Source organism: Ascaphus truei, chromosome 7, assembly GCF_040206685.1.
Source record: "Ascaphus truei isolate aAscTru1 chromosome 7, aAscTru1.hap1, whole genome shotgun sequence".
Taxonomy (NCBI): domain Eukaryota; kingdom Metazoa; phylum Chordata; class Amphibia; order Anura; family Ascaphidae; genus Ascaphus; species Ascaphus truei.
In genome coordinates, this window is record NC_134489.1 from 98228607 (window position 1) to 98250545 (window position 21939).

General features: G+C 48.6%; 1 protein-coding gene across 3 annotated transcripts in view; it reads left to right on the forward strand.

Annotated features, from left to right (window-relative positions):
• LOC142499754 (tubulin alpha-1A chain-like) overlaps positions 1-18580 on the forward strand; it is a 41155-nt gene extending 22575 nt beyond the window's left edge. Inside the window, exons 1-4 of one of the 3 annotated variants that reach the window (XM_075609594.1) lie at positions 8600-8882; positions 15971-16193; positions 17102-17250; positions 17535-18580. In XM_075609594.1, the coding sequence (XP_075465709.1) occupies positions 8880-8882; positions 15971-16193; positions 17102-17250; positions 17535-18512 (1353 nt within the window). In that variant the 5' untranslated portion in view covers positions 8600-8879 and the 3' untranslated portion in view covers positions 18513-18580. Of the gene's footprint in view, positions 1-8599; positions 8883-13978; positions 13998-15970; positions 16194-17101; positions 17251-17534 lie in introns of those variants that run through there. The other 2 variants (XM_075609596.1, XM_075609595.1) reach the window with 2 other exon arrangements.
• Positions 18581-21939: the final 3359 nt, after the last annotated feature.

A 21939-nucleotide genomic window follows, 5' to 3' on the forward strand; every position in this document is an offset into this window, starting at 1 on the left:
GAGGCTTCCAAGAATTTCACTGTTCTCAAACAGGTAATATCCTCTGCCCCTGCCTTGGGCCTCCCAGACTATGATTTACCCTTTAAGCTTTTCGTATCAGAACGAAATGGACATGCAACTGGAGTGTTAACGCAGCCACACGCTGGCCGATGTCGACCTATTGGTTATTACTCCAGCCGTCTCGATGCTGTGGCTCGTGGTGGACCGTCCTGTCTTCGTGCTGTCTTTGCTGCTCAAGCACTGCTGGATAGAACTTCGGATATCGTTCTAGGGCATGACCTCATTCTCCTGGCACCACATGACATTGCTGCTATTCTCAATCAGACACAGCCAAAACATCTGTCCGCTGCCAGACACCTCAGGTTGCAATGCTCGCTTCTCATTCCAGACAATTTCACCATTCTCTGGTGCCAAGTGCTTAACCCCTCCACTCTTCTTCCACTTCCCGAGGGGGGAGATGTGCAGGGACACAAACAAGAATAAAGCACAGCTGGAGTCGACCTATCCCATGATTGCTTCGAACTCATGAAGCTAGAAACTGCTCATCTGCCCATGGTGAGTGAAACGCCGATACAGAACCCAGATCTAATCCTGTTTGTGGATGGTTCTCGATATGCTGATCAACAAGGCACCTACCATATGGGTTATGCTGTCACCACAGACTCTATGGTCCTACTGGCAAGCACACTACCGTCAACAGCATCTGCACAAGAAGCCGAACTACAAGCCCTCACTGCAGCGTGTAAACTGGCAGAAGGACAAACGGCGAATATCTACACTGACTCTAGATATGCCTTTGGTGTAGCACATGATTTTGGCGTCATTTGGCAAACCAGGGGATTTCTGACAGCAGCAGGAACACCAGTGAAACACAGCTCAGCCATACAAGCTCTGATGGACGCCCTACTCCTTCCAAGCCATGTGGCCATCCTGAAGGTAAAGCCCATGGGAAACTGAACACAGAAGAAGCCAGAGGAAACCATCTGGCGGATGCTGCGGCAAAACAAGCTGCCAGCGGGATACGAGAAGTGGAAGATCGAGTGGACACGACAAGGATGGTTCCGTTAATGCAGAACCTCCCAGTGAATCGAGAATATCTGAAGAAGTTGCAAGAATCTGCAACAAAGGAAGAAAAGGAAAGCTGGAAGAAAAGAGGTGCATCGCCCCAAGAAGGAATTTATGAGTACAAAAAGAAACTTTGTCTGCCACGGGCACTGTATCCTGCTGTGGTACAATGGGCACATGGAGCAGCACATCTCTCGAAGACTCTTATGAATGGCACACTGAAAACTAGAATGTTGAAAATGGCCCAGGAAACAAATATGCCCTGGCCAGATAGTCTACCCATTGCTTTGTTCAGTGTTCGATACACCCCACGAGGGAAACATGCTCTATCCCCATTTGAGATACTGTTTGGTACTGCCCCCAAACTTGGTTGTTACTACCCACAGCAGTTACAGATGCAGTCTGATGTTTTGACCAAATATGTAACTGCCTTAGCGCAAGAACTAACCAATATGCATGGTCGAGTGTTTTCTTCTATTCCAGATCCAGATCTAGATACCGGGACTCATAAACTCGTGCCCGGAGACTGGGTGCTTGTGAAGAAATTTGTAAGGAAGCACTCCCTAGAGCCCAGATATGATGGTCCTTTCCAAGTTCTGTTGACCACAGCGACATCAGTCAAGCTAGCTGGCAAGAACACCTGGATACACGCCTCTCATTGCAAGAAGGTTCCAGCTCCCAACGAGGACACCTCAGAAGGAAAATGATGCTATATATCTTTTGCTTGTTGGGTCTAGGGGGGGGGGCACAATAGATTGCTATCACCCAACATGAAGGGGTAGTCACGTTTTGGTATAATTCATCCAATACTCCACTCTTGGAAGATGGTCCATTTACTCCGTTACAGTCCCTCCCAGTTAAGTACAATAGTATAAATCCATAGGGACAGCATCTGACTTCCTTATGTGCAAAGTCTGTGGCAAGGGGGGTCATGGACAAGCCATGACTCGTCTAACGTACAGCACAAAAGAGTTCCCAGGCACATCTGGACAGATGAGTTAGTATACATCTAGGGACAGACTCAGAAATAGACATTTCAAGGGGGGACTGTGATGGATTGGATAAAATGCCTATTTCTTCATCTGTAATACTTTGCTATGATTCCTTACTCAAAATGGCTACCGCAGCTACCCCTCCCTTCAAGTAAGGAAGATGGCACCGAGGAATTCCCCTCAAATGCTGATGTGTCCAAAAACCTGCAATAACAGGACCATAAACTGCAACAACAAGACCATACAAGGAAAAGACCCAACAAGAACCAATGAGATACTGACATGTGTATTTACACACAACCTTTAGACCTGAGAGAGCTCCTTTTGCATACAATCCCCCACTGCAGCCTCTATATATGAATGTGGTCTGTAGGAATAAAGTCAGACATTATCATACTGAACGTGTGTCAGCGTGATTTTTTCTCAGTGCACGCATTACCTACGTAGGAAAATAATCTGGACGGGGACAGATACTCTGTAGATGTTTTCATCTGATCAAAATGATCCAAATCACGGGGACGAGACAGCTAGTGCTACCCCGGGAGTATAGGCAGCAGTTGTTGCGGGTAGCCCACTCCATTCCACTAGCGGGGCACCAGGGGGTCGCTAGGACGCGAGCCCGGCTGTTGCAGCATTACGACTGGCCGGGGGTATCCAGTGAGGTGGCAGAGTTCTGCCGATCCTGTGACGCCTGCCAGCGAGTAGGTAAGGCGGGTGACCGGGTGAAGGCACCCCTGAACCCGTTACCGATAATAGGGGAACCCTTTCAGCGGGTAGCTATGGACCTCGTGGGACCCCTCATGGTTCCCAGCTGGTCAGGAAAGCGCTACATTCTCACGGTGGTGGATTTTGCCACCCGGTACCCTGAGGCGGTAGCGCTAGCCAGTATTGATGCTAGGGCAGTAGCTAAAGCTCTGTTAGCCATTTATTCTAGGGTAGATTTCCCTAGTGAGATCCTAACCGATCAGGGGTCGCAGTTCATGAATGAATTGCTCCAGTGTCTCTGGGATGTGTGTGGGGTGAAGCACCAGCGCACGACCCCTTACCACCCCCAAACCAACGGACAATGTGAGAGGTTCAATGGTACCCTGAAGCAGATGCTGCGAACATTTATAGAGGCAGAGGGAAAAGACTGGGAGATTCACCTACAGCACTTGCTGTTTGCATACTGCTGCGGCCAAGTTTATTCGAGCATTTGCCCGTTCTTGGCCGCAGCAGTAGCCTGGCGCGCGCCCGAGAGTGACGGGCGCGCGCCGAAGCAGCGGAAGAGCGCCCTCCGATCGGGGCGCTCTCCCTACCGCTGCCGGGTCCGCCGGGTCCCCCGGAACCCCCTGCCGCTGTCCCGCGATCGCGGGACACCAGGGCTCCCTCGGGGAGCCCCTGGACGCGCGTGCAGGGGGCGCACGCTCCCGAAGACGCGTGACCGCCGAGGGGCGGCCACTAGCAAGCCGGGAAATCTCCCGGCTTGCGGTACCGGCCACACTTTAATAAAGTGTGTCGGTAGTGTACCAAGAGGTACCGCAAGAATCTACAGGCTCCTCTCCCTTTGAGCTGCTATATGGTCGCAGGGTACGGGGACCTCTGGACCTATTCTGTGAGGGATGGCAAGGGGAGACTACCACTACTGATGCTTCTGTGCTTCAGTATGTGATAGATCTCAGAGACCGGTTAGAGATGCTCATGGGGTTGGCACAAGACAACCTTAGGGCTGCTCAGACCAAGCAGAAGACTTGGTATGATCAGAATGCCCATAGCAGAGAGTTCATCCCAGGACAGCAGGTACTTGTTCTCAACCCATTCGGGAGAACAAATTAATGGCTGCCTGGTCGGGACCGTATCCGGTACTGCGAAAGATGAACGAGTGCAACTATGGCTGAGACAGGGAGAAATAAGATTTATCACATCAACATGCTGAAGGAGTACATAGCTGAAGGAGTACATAGCACCGAGTTTGGCATCAGTGTTGGCCATTTGCAGCCCACCGATGGGGGATCCGGCAAGCAATGCTCTGCCTGATCTCTTGGGGGAGGCTAGGCAGGGAGGTACCGTAGAGCAGGTTGAGATAGGGGCTCAGCTGAGTGTCAGGCAGAGAGCAGAAGCCAGGGCAATGCTAGAGAAGTATAGGGTTCTGTTCTCAGACAAGCCAGGGAAGACACACATTGCAGATCACCCAGTGCTGACAGGGGATCTGAGACCTCTGCATAAGCACGCTTATAGAGTGTCAGCAGAGGTAAATGGCAGTATAGAGAGGGAGGTAGAAGAGATGCTGGCCCTAGGGGTAATTGTACCGTCCCAGAGCCCTTGGGCTTGTCCGGTAGTCCTGGTGCCTAAGAAGGACGGAACCACCCGGTTCTGTGTGGACTACCGGCAGCTCAATGCGGGCACGGTGTCAGATGCCTACCCCATGCCCCGCATGGATGAGTTGTTAGATGAACTTGCGGGGCAAGGTATCTGACGACTATGGATCTCAGTAAAGGGTACTGGCAGATCCCTTTGACCCCAGGAGGCTAGAGAAAAGTCTGCATTTATTACCCCAAGTGGCCTCTATGAATTTCTAGTGATGCCATTCGGGATGAAAAATGCACCGGCTACCTTTCAACGCCTGGTCAATCGCTTGCTGGAGGGTATGCAAGGGTTTGCAAGGGCATACCTGGACAACATTGCTGTCTTTAGTAATTCGTGGGACTCACACTTAGTGCATGCAGCTGCGGTGCTAGCCAGGATTAGGGAAGCAGGACTCACGTTGAAACCCACCAAGTGCTTAGTAGGGATGGCAGAGGTATTATACCTAGGGCACAGAGTGGGTGGCGGGCATCTTAAGCCAGAACCAGCTAAGGTGGAAGCTATAGTGAAGTGGCCCGTTCCCAAAACCAAGAAGCAAGTCATGGCTTTCCTAGGCACTGCAGGCTACTACAGAAAGTTTGTCCTTCAGTATAGCACCATTGCCAAACCCCTGACTGACTTGACCCAGAAGCGACAGTCTGTGCTGGTAGTCTGGTCTCCTGTCTGTGAGGTCTCGTTTCAGGCATTAAAGACTGCACTAGTCAGCGCTCCTATACTTGCCGCTCCAGTCTATGCAAAAAAGTTCCAGACTTTGGCATTGGGGCTGTACTCAGCCAAGTGGAGGAGGAGGGCGATGAGCACCCAGTAGCATATCTAAGCCGCAAGCTGCTGCCCAGAGAGGTGGCATATGCCACCATTGAGAAAGAGTGTCTGGCCATAGTGTGGGCTCTAAAGAAGTTACAGCCTTATTTGTATGGCAGACATTTCACGGTAATAACTGACCACAATCCTTTGAGTTGGTTACAGAGAGTGTCGGGGGAAAATGCTAAACTTTTGCGCTGGAGTCTTGCCTTACAGGAGTGGAACTTCACCATCCAGCACAAGAAGGGTAGTGAGCATGGTAATGCTGATGGCCTGTCCCGCCACGACAGCCCTCAGGACTTACTAACTTCAAGAGCTGGCAGGTCAGCCCAACCATTGTACCGGGTGGTCAGGGCAGTTCCTGCGTCTTGAGTGGGGGAGGTGTGACGGGGAGGAAGGGGTTAATACCTGATTTGCTATGCATTACTGTGGTTGTCCTGTCCCAGACGTTTTTGTTCCCCATTTACAAGCCATTCCCTGGCTACCATGTGAAAAGACAAAATACATTGCTCGCCATACCCTCTAACCGACACATGATAGCAGTATAGAAACCGGCATTTCAATGAGCTGTAGGTATTTTTATGACCGAGCTTCAAAGGGGTCTCAATGGGCTGTAAGTATTTTTATGACGGAGCCTCAAAAGGCTCTCACAGATATAGAGTCCCCCTGTCTAAAAGAGTGTCAGTTATGAAAAGACCCAGAGACCCATAATGTATACAATACTGGCATACTGATGCACAGCAGATTCAGGCTAGTGACACCTCTGAGTCAGAAACCAGACACAGTGGCCCCAAGTTATGGGTGTAGCCCAGGTATGCTAAGTGGCATGGGCGTCAACCTGACCCATGCGCCCTGCCCACCGGACAGCCCTTTTGACTGGTCTTATGAACTGTGGGTAACTTGGCTATTCGTGGGTTTTATTGTTCCCACGAGGGGATTGGATCCACATGTTAAAGATAGCTTTGGGCAGTCTATAACTGTGGCTCCCCAGGTATCCCCAGTGTGATTCCTGAATTTTAATCCATGATGTAAAGATGCAAGACTTTGTTCCAGCACAGCAGCAACCAGTCCAGGAGTGAAGGGGTTAACAACAACATAACCACAGGACTTTTAAAACCAAGGCTGCATTTCTTGCACAGACAAGCAAAGGACAATTTCTTTCGTTCCAAGGACAATTTCTTTCATTCCCTTATCCCAGTGAGTGTTGTTTTAAGTGTATTCTGCAGATGTCGTGTGTTTGTCTATTAAGGAAATAAATCACAATTTATTTTGCAACTTGTTCTGTTCAATCAAGTATCCAGAAATATAAATGTGTTGATAAAAGTTGGTGTCATCGTGACAACCCTATGTGAGATTGGATGGGGGAAACAGAGTTACACTTACAATGCATCTGATATCAGACGCGCTATTAGTGAGGGTTGGGATTCCTTACTTTGCATCTGATCTCAGACGCACTATTAGAGAGGGTTGGGGATCCTTACAATGCATCTGATCTCAGATGCGCTATTAGAGGGGTTGGGGTTCCTTACAATGCATCTGATCTTAGACGCGCTATTAGAGAGGGTTGGGGTTCCTTACAATGTATCTGATCTCAGACACACTATTAGAGAGGGTTGGGGTTCCTTACAATGTATCTGATCTCAGGTGCGCTATTAGAGATGGTTGGGGTTCCTTACAATGCATTTGATCTCAGACGCGCTATTAGAGAGGGTGGGGGCTCCTTACAATAGATCTGATCTCAGATGCTCTATTAGAGAGGGTTCCTTACAATTCATCTGATCTCAGACATGCTATTAGAGAGGGTTGGGGTTCCTTACAATGCATCTGATCTAAGACATGCTATTAGAGAGGGTTGGGGTTCCTTACAATGCATCTGATCTCAGACATGCTATTAAGAGAGGGTTGGGGTTCCTTACAATGCATCTGATCTCAGACGTGCTATTAGAGAGGGTTGGGGTACCTTACAATGCATATGATCTTAGACGCGCTATTAGAGAGGGTTCAGGTTTCTTACAATGTATCTGATCTCAGACACACTATTAGAGAGGGTTGGGGTTCCTTACAATGTATCTGATCTCAGGTGCGCTATTAGAGATGGTTGGGGTTCCTTACAATGCATCTGATCTTAGACGCGCTATTAGAGAGGGTGGGGGCTCCTTACAATAGATCTGATCTTAGATGCGCTATTAGAGAGGGTTGGGGTTCCTTACAATGCATCTGATCTCAGACATGCTATTAGAGAGGGTTGGGGTTCCTTACAATGCATCTGATATCAGATGCGCTATTAGAGTGGGTTGGGGTTCCTTACAATGCATCTGATTTCAGACATGCTATTAAGAGAGGGTTGGGGTTCCTTACAATACATCTGATCTCAGACGTGCTATTAGAGAGGGTTTGGGTTCCTTTCATTGCATCTGATCTCAGACGCGCTATTAGAGAGGGTTGGGGATCCTTACAATGCATCTGATCTCTGATGCGCTATTATAGAGGGTTGGGGTTCCTTACAATGCATCTGATCTCAGACGCGCTATTAGAGAGGGTTGGGGATCCTTACAATGCATCTGATCCCGGATGCGCTATTAGAGGGGTTCGGGTTCCTTACAATGCATCTGATCACAGACGCGCTATTAGAGAGGTTTGGGGTTCCTTACAATCTACCTATATATTCTTATATGTAAGTTTTTACATGTTATTTATTTTATTGTTATTACATAAATCTTGACCCTTGATGCGCTTCTGTGTTTATTTTTCATCAACACCTGGCGTTTGTAGCCTTCCTACGACGGTTACTGGTGGAGGAGGGGTGCCTGCACATCACAGCAGCAGCAAGAGGGAAGAGTTGATCTACTTCAAGATCCTTTTAGGAAGCAAGAGCGCGGTTTGATTTTATCATCTATCGTTCCTTACAATGCATCTGATCTCAGACGTGCTATTAGAGATGGTCGGGTTCCTTACAATGCATCTCAGACGCGCTATTAGAGAGGGTTGGGGTTCCATGTAATGCATCTCATTTCAGACGCGCTTTTAGAGAGGGTTGGGGTTCTGCAGAATTTCACTATATAATTATTGGGTTCCCTTACCAAAAAAGGTTAAAAACCACTGATTTCAAATGTACTGTAGAGTATCCAGAGGCAGAAGATTCCCCTCCCTTCCTCCTTCATTTCCCATACTCTCCATTTGACGCATATTATTTTTTAATAACTCCCTCCCTATTCTTATATTACCATCTCCATCCCCCGTCTCCTCTCCATCCCCCGTCTCCTCTCCCTCCCGTCTCTCTCTCTCCTAGATCACTCACCCTCCCTCACCCTCCCCCCCTATTGTGACTCTCAGCTCCCTCCCCAGGGGTCACATTGAAGTCTTTGTCCTCACACTGGCTGCTGCTTGGTAACAGTTGTGTTGCGCTGAGTGCAGCCACTCCCGGGCCGCAGTGTGTTACACACAGACAGGGAGGTGCTGCAGTGTTCTGGTTACAGGGAGGAGGTGACACTGAGTCCCAGCTCTGTTTGTGCTGCTGCCCATGTCCCTGCCCCCTCCCTCCTCTCCTCCTGTTACTAAGGACGCACCGGGCGGCTCCTGACTCATATAAATAGGAGGCTCCGAACAGAGGAGTCAGAACCGGACTCTGATCTCCGATCCCCTAACCCATCGGAACCAGGAGACAAACACAACGGTAACATGGTGAGTGTGTGTCTGGGGGTCACTGCAGGTGTGTGCTGCATCTCTTCTGTGTGTGTATCTTGTGTCTCTTCTTCTCACACCGTCACACTCATCTCAAACACATCTCTCTCTCACACCCATCTCGCTCTTTCTCTCTCATGCCCAAATCTCTTTGTCTCTCTCTCTCTCACACATACATCTATCTCTCTCACACACATCTCTGTCTCTTTTTCTCTCTCATGCCCATCTTTTTCTCTTTCTCCCTCACCCCCCCATATCTGTCTCTCATCATATATCTCCCTTGATTTTTTTCTTTCTCTTCTCTGTCTCACTCTCCCTGCCTCAATTTTCTCTCTCACATCACATTTTCTGTCTCCCTCTCGTCATCTCAGTCTGTCACTTGTTCCACCTGCGCTCTCTCTCTCTCCCCTTGGTCCTTTCTTTTGTTCTCCACCATCCTATAACAGGGCGGGGCTGGCTGGCAAATATTATCCAGAGGGACAAGCCAACCAACTGGTCCAGGAACCAGGAGGACCACACACCATACACAGACGCACCCTACACATGTACACACCATATACAGACGTACCCTACACATGTACATCTAATATACAGATGCACCCTACACATCATATACAGATGCACCCTACACATGTACATACCATATACAGACGTACCCTACACATGTACATCCTATACACAGATGCACCCTACACATGTACACACCGTACAAAGACACACCCTACACATGTACACACCGCACAAAATGTACCCTACACATGTACGTTCTATACACAGACGCACCCTACACATGTACACCCCATACACAGACGCACACAGGGCGGGGCTCGCTGGCAAATATTATCCAACCAACTGGTCCAGGAACCAGGCGGACCACACACGCACTCTACATATGTACACCCTATACACAGATGCACCCTACACATGTACACACCATATACAGACGCACTCTACACATGTACACCCCATACACCGACGTACCCTACACATGTACACCCGATACACAGTTGCACCCTACACATATACACTACATATACAGATGTACCCTACACATGTACGTTCTATACACAGATGTCTGTATGTATGTCTGTATTTATATAGCGCCAAAAGTGTACTCAGTGCTTCACAAAGAATACAGTAGAGGGAATTATAATTATACAATAAGTGCAGCAAAATCAGACAATAGGAAAGGAAATCCCTGCCCCAAAGAGCTTTCAATCTAAGAGGTTTAATGAGAAACTTACAGAGACAGCAGGTGAGGGAGTAAGTGCTGTGGATGGCAGTGCTTGGTCACAATGGGTGGTAGGAGTGACTGAGTGTGGGACATTAGCCATGAGGGCAGGCTATTGGGATGCTTGATTTGTGGGGTAAAATTTAAGGAAGGTCAGTGTTAAATGAAAAGGTTAACACCATTTACAGGGGAAGAGGTGGCAGGAAGGCATGAGTGAGATCTGGTGTGTATGTCTGGCTTCAGGCTTAGGGGAGATCCCCAGCAGCAGGAAGGAGTAGATAGAGTGTGTGAATAGAGGATTTGTGTGGGTGTTTTTTATTGAGGGGTAAAGAAGTTGTTGGGAGAGAGGTGTATAAATAATGGTGCAGTGGGGGAGTGGGGATGTTGTAGATAACAGAAATGCTCACAAAGGAGTGAGGAAACAGTAAACAGAAAAAGAAATAGGGAGGGCATAGTGAGATGCAGGAGGAGAGAGTTCCAAGGTACTGGAGGATAAAAGTGTACAAATAAATCACAGATGTTAAAAGTTAATGTCTCACAGTGGCAACGTTGTAATGCAGAGTCCAGATCTTCCACCAATCTTCACCTCCAAAATTAACTCTTGCAGACACTTTTGATGTGACGCTTTTGATGTTACACAGCCTTATGGCTAAACAGCCATGCTACAGTGACTTAAGTACCCTATTCACATGCATTTGACTAACACTTAAGGGAGGGGTTTGTCTAATCAACTCAGACTTACAAAATAGTTAATTAGATTATCATTTCTCTCTCAATTGATAGGAATCAGCTCACAAACAAACCCCAAAAGCCAATTAAATCTTAATTTCTCTGGTTGGTAGAATGCAGCTCAGACGCACCCTACACATGTACACCCCATACACAGACGCACCCTACACATGTACACCCCATACACAGACGCACACAGGGCGGGGCTCGCTGGCAAATATTATCCAGAGGGACAAGCCCAACCAACTGGTCCATGAACCAGATGGACCACACACGCACCCTACATATGTACACCCTATACACAGATGCACCCTACACATGTACACCCTATACACAGATCCACCCTACACATGTACACCCCATACACAGACGTACCCTACACATGTACATCCTATACAAAGATGCACCATATATATATATATATATATATATATATATATATATATATATATATATATACACACTAGCTTTTGTGCCTGGATTCGCCCGGGGAATGTAATATTGAATACTTGTCCCTGCCACCCCCTCCCCCCCCACTGCCGGCACAGGTCCCCCCGCCCCGCTTGTACATCTTCCCCCGCTAGCTGGCACATCCCCCCCAACCCCCCCCCGCTGGTACATCTCCCCCCGCACATCTCCCATCACACACACACACAGCCCCGATCCAGGCAAGGACACGCCCCCCCTGTACCTGCACCACACTGTGATGTGCCCCCCCTGTACCTGCACCACACTGTGATGTGTCCCCCTCTGTACCTGCTCCACACTGTGATGTGTCCCCCTGTACCTGCACCACACTGTGATGTGCCCCCCCTGTACCTGCACCACACTGTGATGTGTCCCCCTCTGTACCTGCACCACACTGTGATGTGCCCCCCCTGTACCTGCACCACACTGTGATGTGTCCCCCCCTGTACCACACTGATGTCCCCCCCCCCTGTACCTGCACCACACTGATGTCCCCCCTGTACCTGCACCACACTGTGATGTCCACCCCTGTACCACACTGTGACATCCCTCCCTGTACCTGCACCACACTGCGATTCCCTCCCCCACACTGTGATTCCCTCCCTATACCAGCCCGATCCAGGCAAGGACACGCCCCCCCTGTACCTGCACCACATTGTGATGTCCCCCCTATACCTGCACCACACTGTTATGTGCCCCCCCTGTACCACACTGTGATGTGTCCCCCTCTGTACCCACACCACACTGTGATGTGCCCCACCTGTACCTGCACCACACTGTGATGTGACCCCCCTGTACCTGCACCACACTGTAATTCTCTCCCCCTCCTCACTCTGGTGCGCGCCGGTCACAGGTCTCCCGCCTGCCTCCTGCCCATCACACCCGGGCCCGGCGCAGCTGACGTCAAGCGACATAAAAACCCCGCTCCGCCGACGTCATAACCCTGTCTTGAATCCCCGTCACACCGGCCCTGGCTCCTCACCACTGAGCTGCTGCAGCGGCGCTCCTCCTCCCGCACCGACAGCGCGTCAGAGGAGCGCCAACCTCGTCATCCCCGCTGGCACATCTCCCCCGCACATCTCACACACACAGGCACAAACACGCCCCCTCCCTTAGTAGCCACGCCCCCTGCTCTAACAGATTTGCTGTACAGCCGAGTGAAACTTAGAATGTCCATAATTTGGGAGGTGAATGACATTGGAAGCTCAAAATAGTTGCGTTGACCTACAAATCCGCAGCAGAATGTCCAGTGAAAGTTTTGTTGTGCTACGTGGTGCCGTTTCTGAGATTTCGATGCTTCTGACATACAAACAAACAGAATCCAACTTAGAGTTATAGTATATATATATATATATATATATATATATATATATATATCACACAGTATATACACACACACACACACACACACACACACCATACACGTGCATCATATATACACTGTGACCAGGAAAAAAGGTCCCTTTTCATTTTTCATCATATTTGATATATTTCTCGCTCAATCCCCATGAAGATTGTAGGTTTATTATGTAGATTGGAACTATATAAGAAGAACAATCTATTGTACACAATCAACTGATGTTAACTAAATTGATGTCACTGTATTATGTCAACAAGTCCCAGATCCACTGCGGGAGGTACATGTTCATTAAATGAGAAATCTGAGTTTTTCCTTCGTAAATTGTAAATGTGTTAAACAGCTGTAATCCAGTCTGAAACACTAAGATTACGATAAAGTTTGGGTTCAAAGTATGGTTCAATGTGTGTGTACAAAATCCCATCCTCTTACTGATGTGCGCGCCCGAAGACGAAAAAGCCGCTGTCTGATTGCATAATCGATAACGCGCTGATTCAGCTGCTCCCGCTCCTGAACGGTAGGAATGAGTTTTTTCAGTCCTTCTAGCGGCCGTCCTTTATCGAGACATGTTTTATGTCAGCGTTTTGGACCATAATTCTTGCTCTGTCTCAAGCACTTTATAACGCTAAACACCATTTTGTAGCTATGCGCTTGATGAGGTCATCATGCCGTCACCAATTCCAATATACTGGTAGACCTCGGTATCCGACGTCCAGGTTTTTGTCAAATGCCTTATCCGACACCGCATAATGCAGTCCGCTGGACGTATTATCCGTCGTCGAAACCGCTTATCCGGCGCTCACCGCCGCGGATTAACATGGACCTGCAATCCAGCGGGCTGTTATCTGATGGCGGTTTGCGGGATGCATTACTGTACGTCGGATAAGCGAGGTCTGGCTGTATATATATATATATATATATACAGACACACACATATATATATATACACACACACTCACACCTCATACATGCATCATATATATACGTATATTCCCCATTCCCTTACCTTGTTGCGTGATGCGCTGGTGGGGGGGTAAGTGTTAAAGGCGTGCGCTGAAGGACGGGAAACCATTCCACGCTCCTCACTGAATCTATTTCGCCTGCTGCAGTCTGCGGTCGCTCCAGTGCCGATGGCTGGCTGCAGCAGTAGCTCCTGAGAGTTGTCAGCGATGTGGAGCAGGCGGGGCGGCGGGTCCTTCTTCTGGACCACGTGGGGAGTAGGAGCGGCACACCTTGAAGCGTGCTAGGCCCCCTGCATGGCAAGGAGTGGAGGAGGCTGAGCCTGCAGGATCGGAAGGAGCAGACGATCAGGGGCAAGACCTGCAGGGGGGTAAGAGGAGGGCCCATCCATTAGACCTCCTGCTTCCATGGCTCCCCTGATGAAAGGTCTATGTAGGACCTGAAACGTTGTCTTTCCACTGTTCTTGGCCATCACATTAATTGAGAACTTCATTATGAACTTATGAGTAGAGTTCTGCTTTGTATCTCTGTCTTTGAGGAGACCTGGTCTTTGAAGAAATCGTTTGTCTGCGTTGTGTTGGCTGCACAAGCAGGTTTCTCCTCCCCGTACATTTGGAATTGTACCCATTATACCCCCTCCTTCCCCATGAAATATCCCCCAGGCGATTGAGGGAGGTTGTGAGCCCTTCGGGAGCATCTTAGGTGGACAGATAAGTTCAGATGAAGGCTAATTTTATTTTCAGCCAGAGGGATGATACATTGGGACCTCTAATCCATGTTCCTGGTGCAGGTAACATCTGGGTATAACAGGACCCATCAGTAGCCCGCATAGTGATGCAGAGATCAAATAAAGGGCCTTTTATTTTAAGAGCCATCCGTTGGCATGGGGGGTGGGGGGGCATCCTGGAACGCGCTTCATGGGCCATGAAGTGGAGGGGTTACCTGAGATAGCAGGGGGGCAGCTGCTGGGAAGTATACCCATGCGGGCGGGGGGGGGGGGAGGAGGGACGAGGGCGGCCCTGCTTAGGAGTATTCTGGCAGCACTGGAGAGTTGGGGAGGGCCCCTGCAGAGGTCCAAGGGGGTTCATTGTTGCCTGTATCCACGCCAGGGGGCATTTCGTCTCATAGCATGGCAGTCATATGGGGGCCCATGTTTCCTGTTCGGGGCCAATCCTGGCCCAGTTGGGCTGGACGCGGGTAGCAGGGTCACACCTGCTTCAGGGGAGGAGGCAATGTTGGCTCTGCACGCTCCTACTTTTCTGATGCTTGTTGTAAGGATGCTTATACCTGCATCACCAGTCATTTGGGGTTGAATTTACCGAGTGACGTTAAGGAAAAAATCTGGGGCAAGGAGGAGGGGCGTCAAAATATTATCCTTACTGTCAGGTTACAAGGTGATGTTAGAAGGTCTAGCAAGAAGGGCGAGGCTAAGGAGGACATTGAAAGAAGGCTGTTCCCCCGTACGTTCGCTAATTGGCTCCAGGTTTTCTCCATCTGCGATAGTGCAATTGGCACTCTGCTTAATGTTCCTGCAGAACGGGTTGGAAGGTCTCACAGGTCTGGCGGTTCGGAGCTACTTTAAGCGTGTTAAATAGCTCCCGTTGGTGGCAGCTGGTGGGGGGTTAAGTGTGGGGTAACCTTGGCATACAGGGCTCAGTGGCACGGTAATGCCTTGTGATGGCATGTAGTGGCGAGTGGGCAGGGCGCATTGTGCTTTGGGTACCTGGGGCCCATCATGCAGCTAACGATGAGCGGCTGAGCCTGTGCGGTGCCTGGCTTGAGTGGTTTGCGGGCCCTGGTTTTAGCACCATTGGCCTTACCAGTGGGTGGGACTCTCTGGCAGGGTTAGCAGCATCGCCGGCTCTGAGGTCAAGGAATCCCATTGAAAGCAATTTGATAAAGCAATTCTTTTACATGGGGTTACCTCAGTTTTGAGCTGGAAGACTTTAGTAAATAACCGCCAAGATGATTGATGTTGGGAGAAATGAGGCTGCACTGTAGTGAGTGACACTTAATGGATTCTGTACCAGTGTCTGTATACCTTTTTTGTTTATGCTATATACAAGTGTGCATTTAGGTATCTCTAGTTATACGCAACTGATAAGTATTAATTCAGCAAACATTAAACACTTTTTTGGGCCCAGTATGTGGAACTGACCACTAAAAACACTTGCCCCAAGGCACTCTCTATTTTCCAGGATTTCCTTTATTACCCCTGTACACACTCTTCCTCCTCTTCCTTTAATCTCCTACAATTCCTACACTTTTCCGAATCCCACCCACATCATTGGGTTCTCTCTCTTACTCCTGTGTCTCAAATCTTTCCCATGTTTTCCCCCACAGAGGGAGTGCATCTCAGTCCACGTGGGGCAGGCAGGAGTGCAGATTGGCAATGCATGCTGGGAGCTGTACTGCCTGGAGCATGGGATCCAGCCGGATGGGCAGATGCCCAGTGATAAAACCATCGGGGGAGGAGACGATTCCTTCAACACCTTCTTCAGTGAGACTGGGGCTGGGAAACACGTTCCCCGCGCTGTGTTTGTGGACCTGGAGCCCACTGTGATTGGTGAGTATGAGTGATGTCATTAACTCTGATTGATGAGTGTGGGAGGTATCAGACACTGTGATTGGTCGGTGTGTGTGAGGTGTCAGGCTCTGTGATTGGTCGGTGTGTGTGAGGTGTCAGGCACTGTGATTGGTCGGTGTGTGTGAGGTGTCAGGCACTGTGATTGGTCGGTGTGTGTGAGGTGTCAGGCACTGTGATTGGTGGGTGTGGCAGGTACCGTGCACCATGATTGGTCTGTCTAGTTCCAATCACAGAAAACAGGCCATATGTAGGCTGCATCTTTCCCAAGGGTCAGGAGATGGCCATCTTTTATTGGGGGTGACATTATACAACATTAGAAGTATAAAAGTGCACAAAGGGTATTCAAATGCTTTAATAATCCCTCTATTTTGTGCTTCTCCTTTGAAAGCACAAATTTGTCCTCTTCCTCTCTGCTGACACCAGGCGCAAAAGAAGAGGGGGTGGGGAGAGGAAGATAGGTTTGGGTCTGCAAACAGATTTTACAATAGAAAAAGTTTTTTCATCCAAAATAATTAAGTCAATGTACAAAAGTATAATTAAAAATAACAGAAATAACAAAAAATACACAAAGGCCCACATACCTGAGAATTCCTCAATGTTTCTCAAGAGGAAATCTGGAAAATATGTATGTCAGTGAAGGTGTATTGTAAATTATTAAGATCTTCAAATTTCCCTTAATCCCTTTCTACCAGAGGTGCTAGCAAAACATTGCTTTGCAATGTGGCAGAAAAGGGTTTAATTGTCCTTCGTTTGGCACTTCAGTTGGGTAACAGCTTCTCACTCAAACCAACGCCAGGTAGAAGTTCCTCGTTCTGCTCCATGTGTTAGGGGAGATTGAGAAGTCTGCAGAGTGATGGGATCTAACCCCTATTACTTGTGCCTTCCAGATGAGGTGCGGACAGGTACTTACAGACAGCTCTTCCACCCCGAGCAACTCATCTCAGGCAAGGAAGATGCCGCCAATAACTACGCTCGTGGTCATTACACCATCGGCAAGGAAATCATTGACCTGGTGCTGGACAGAACTCGGAAGCTGGTAAGTACCCGGCTCTATGTGATTTGTCCTACATACATAGTCACAGGAAGAGAAGGGGCATCTGCAGAGCTGATTGGATATATCTGGTTTGACATCCTTCCTACAAGTACAACTCTTCATTATAGATTAAAATGAGAATGTTATCAATTGTTATCATGTGGTTCAAACCTGGATGTTCTTACATGGTATAAGTATGGTAACACTTTTATAATATAGCTTCCCATGCAAATATCACAAGGCTGCAAATCTATGTCTGACTTCCCCTGGTGTCTCCTTTCTTTCAGGCTGATCAGTGTACTGGGCTCCAGGGATTCCTCATCTTCCACAGCTTTGGAGGTGGCACTGGCTCAGGCTTCACCTCCCTGCTAATGGAACGTCTCTCTGTAGACTACGGCAAGAAGTCCAAGCTGGAATTCGCTATTTATCCAGCTCCACAGATCTCAACGGCTGTGGTTGAACCATACAATGCCATCCTTACCACCCACACCACTCTGGAGCACTCAGACTGCGCCTTCATGGTGGACAATGAGGCCATTTATGATATCTGCCGCAGGAACCTGGACATTGAGCGTCCAACCTACACCAACCTGAACCGCCTGATTGGCCAGATCGTGTCCTCTATCACAGCCTCCCTGAGATTTGATGGGGCTCTGAATGTTGACCTAACAGAGTTTCAGACCAACTTGGTGCCCTACCCCCGTATCCACTTCCCCTTGGCCACCTACGCCCCGGTTATCTCTGCAGAGAAAGCTTACCATGAGCAGCTCTCTGTGTCTGAAATAACCAACGCTTGCTTTGAGCCGGCTAACCAGATGGTGAAATGTGACCCCCGTCACGGTAAATACATGGCTTGCTGCCTGCTGTACCGTGGTGATGTGGTGCCCAAAGATGTCAATGCTGCTATTGCCACCATCAAGACCAAGCGCACCATTCAGTTTGTTGACTGGTGCCCAACAGGTTTCAAGGTTGGCATCAACTACCAGCCTCCCACTGTGGTTCCAGGTGGGGACCTGGCCAAGGTGCAGCGTGCTGTGTGCATGCTGAGCAACACCACCGCCATCGCAGAGGCCTGGGCTCGCCTGGACCACAAGTTTGACCTGATGTACGCCAAGCGCGCCTTTGTGCATTGGTACGTGGGAGAGGGGATGGAAGAAGGAGAATTCTCTGAGGCCCGTGAAGACATGGCTGCCCTGGAGAAGGATTACGAAGAGGTCGGCACTGACAGCGTGGAGGGGGAAGGAGAGGAGGGAGAAGAGTATTAATTGATTGCACCAGCATTCCATTATCATTGCAGGAGAGCTGTCTATTTAATAAATAATGAAATTACTTATCTGGCGTTTGTTTCTCTTTGTAAATCTATAATCAAATCAATACATAGAAAATGCTACATATGTTTTCATGTACAGACAGACACATTTATAATAAAAACAGACAACTTATCTCAGTTTTACTGTGTTCCTACTCCGAAGAAAAGCCAGTTTTGTAGTATGTTTTAAAAACGTTTATTCAACATACATTTACTTTTACAAAAAGATAACTTTTTTTTGCCCACTTTCCATTCACTCAAAATTTCCTCCACCTTGAATCTTGCAACTAAGCCACAAAACCAACATCGCATGCTAAACTGTATTAGCAGACAAGATGAGTTTGCAAGACATGTAAGTGTACGGGATATCATGTGTAACCCCCCTCTGGGATCACTGTGTGCATTTAGGGGGTTACGGCCTCTTAAGAGATAACTGCGTGGGTTGTTTCAAGGTACCGCAACCTTTCCCATATAATGTTGCAAACAGCTGCGAAATTTGGTGGCACTTACACATGCGGGCGCCTCCTTGCTGTCTCCTTTCTGCCACCCTCCTCCTCCCGATCTGCAGCGGCAGTCACCAAAATGGCATCACACGGTGTCGCTTTGCCATGGTAACGCAATGCCATGACGTAATTTGGCATTGCGACATCGCGTTGCCACGGGAATGAGACACTGTGTACCGCCACGTTGGTGACGTGACGCCGCGAATCGGAAGGAGGAGGGAGGCAGAAAGGAGACAACAAGGAGGCGCTTGGCATATGTAAGTGACTTCCCATCAGGCCCGATAGGCCGGAGAGCGCGGCACATGTATATGAGGGCGGACATTTTTGCCGCCCTAGGCCCGGCCTAATGGGAAATCTGCCACTGGTTGCAAAATAACTCGGCAGAGGCTTATCCACGCCCATTTTCTGGAAGATGCTTCGTCTGAGTCAGAGTGACTAAGCAATATTCAAACCTCTCCCCGTGTACCCAGGGTGATGGTGACCTCACAGAGAGGTATAAATAGGGCTGCAGAAACTTCCAGAGCAGGGATCGGCTGCATGCGGCTCTTTCAACCAGTGCTGGTGGCTCAGGGCGGCCAGCTGGCACTTCTACTGCCTGCGATGCGTCTCCGCATGCAAAGAGCTTCCTAGTGCCTGCTTTAAAGGCCGGCCTCCTCGTGTCATCATGTGACTGGAGGCGGAGTGCGAGGAGGCCGAGGGTGGACCTGTGGTCGTCATGGTAACCTGTGCTGCCTCGTATGGATCCTTGCAGACTGAGGGAGAAGCAGAGAACCTTGTCCTGCTACATGGGTCCTGAGTGGTATATAGACATGAAACAGTGCGGGTGTAAGCAAGTGGGGAAGTGTGTGTGTGTGTGTATGTAATTCGGGAATTGTGTGTGTGTGTGTAACGGGGGAATTGTGTGTGTGTGTTTATGTAAGTGGGAAATTGTGTGTGTGTGTGTGGTTGTGTGTGTGTAACGGGGGAATTTGTGTGTGTGTGTGTGTGTGTGTGTGTGTGTGTGTGTGTGTGTGTGTGTGTGTGTGTGTGTGTGTGTGTGTGTGTGTGTAAAACGGGGGAATTATGTGTGTTTATGTAAGTGAGGAATTGTTTGTGTAAGTGGGAAATTGTGTTGAATTGTGGGTGGGAGAGGGGGAAATTGAATGTGGGAAGGGAGGAAGAATTGAGTGTGGGTTGACAGAGTGAGAGGGAAGGGGGATTTAGTGAGAGGAAGAGGGGATTGAGTGAGAGGGAAGGGGGATTGAGTGAGAGAGAGGGTATTGAGTGAGAGGGATGGGAGATTGAGTGAGAGATGGGTGGTTGAGTGAGAGATTAGTTATTGAGTGAGAGATGAGGAATTGAGTGAGAGAAGGGGAATTGAGTGAGAGATGGGGAATTGAGTGAGGGATGCGGGGGATTGAGTGAGAGATCGGGGATTGAGGGTGAGATCAGGGGATTGAGGGTGAGATCAGGGGATTGAGTAAGAGGGTGAGAGGAAGAGATGCATGCATGTCTTGTGGCTCTGAAAATATTTTGGACACATTTTTAAAAAAAAAGTCTCTTCTTGTTTGTAAGGTTGCAGACCCCTGTTTTAGACCCTAGGTTCCTGGAGGACAAGAGGAGAGGAGCCTCACTGTATATATCATTTGTCCTTTAAATTTGTAAGTAAGTGTTTAGGATGAGAGGTCACCGTTTATTATTTTCAGTTATGGAGTGTCCCCTTCTGAAGAGAGGGCCATATATGCCCAACAAAGAGGATGTGCAGGATACCCATGCCAGGTGATTCCTCGAGAAGGGCCTCAGAGTATCATATAATGTACGGTCTGCCTAAGTACAGGCACAAATAGCACACTGGCAAGCCAAAGTAGGTACTAGGCGGAACCTGCACAGGATGTCTGGATTTGGGGTCCTAGATAGAAGGTGCACCCCTGTATAGATAAAACAAAAAAGAGCGCAAAAAGGAAAAAACACAATAAGCTCCAATACGGTAAAATGTATAAAAGTAACAAAATAACACTTACCTATAAAATAGGAGCATGTAGATCCAGTTATCCATACATCCAAAAGGACACAGCCACGACGGTCGGATCCTGAAGAGTCACGACCCCGCAATCTCACAGTCCAAGATAGAATAAGGAGTACAGTCCAGCAAACAAGTTGTTATAAGTGGTTGGTGCAGTTGGAATAGGCGTCCTCATGGAGGTAAGGAGATGTCAGCTTCCAGACGTCCGTCATCACGGCATCATGTAGCTGCGTGATGACCTCACAACGCATTTCGCGTCAAACGATGCTTCATCAGGGGGATGGTCTAATGAATCCTAGGGCTGGTCTTAAATAATGAAGAGGTAATAACCTCCCGCCAATCCGGATCTCAACCGGGTAAAGTGAAAAGTCTTCCAATCAGTGTAATCCGTGGTTGACAAGCCAAGACACAAACAAGTTAATGATGACAAAGTACATCAAGTCCATATAAAGCAACAACAAGTCGGTAATGGGGACACATATGTGTAACATAGCAACATTTAACAAACATTAAAAAAAAAAGGGATGAATGTGTCCTGGTTTACCCCGCAGATCACGGGAGAATTGGAGTAGCAGAGGAACAACCATCCACGCTCGGAATCAACAGAGATTGTAGGGACAGCGCACACATTATTCATACTGGTACCTTGTATAGAGTCCTTGTGGGCTCCTAGCAAACCTCATGTTCGCATGCAAGGGATTGCTGTTTATCTGGAAAGGTGGCAAGACATGTGCCTCCCTGAAGTGTTGCCTGATCCCCCAGGGAATTATTATGAATGCCTATAATAATAAATAAAGAACTGTTTGTCTGAATAAAGTTCCTGGCGCCTCTTTATTTCATCAACGCTTACTACACCAGCCTGCACGGATGCCAGCATC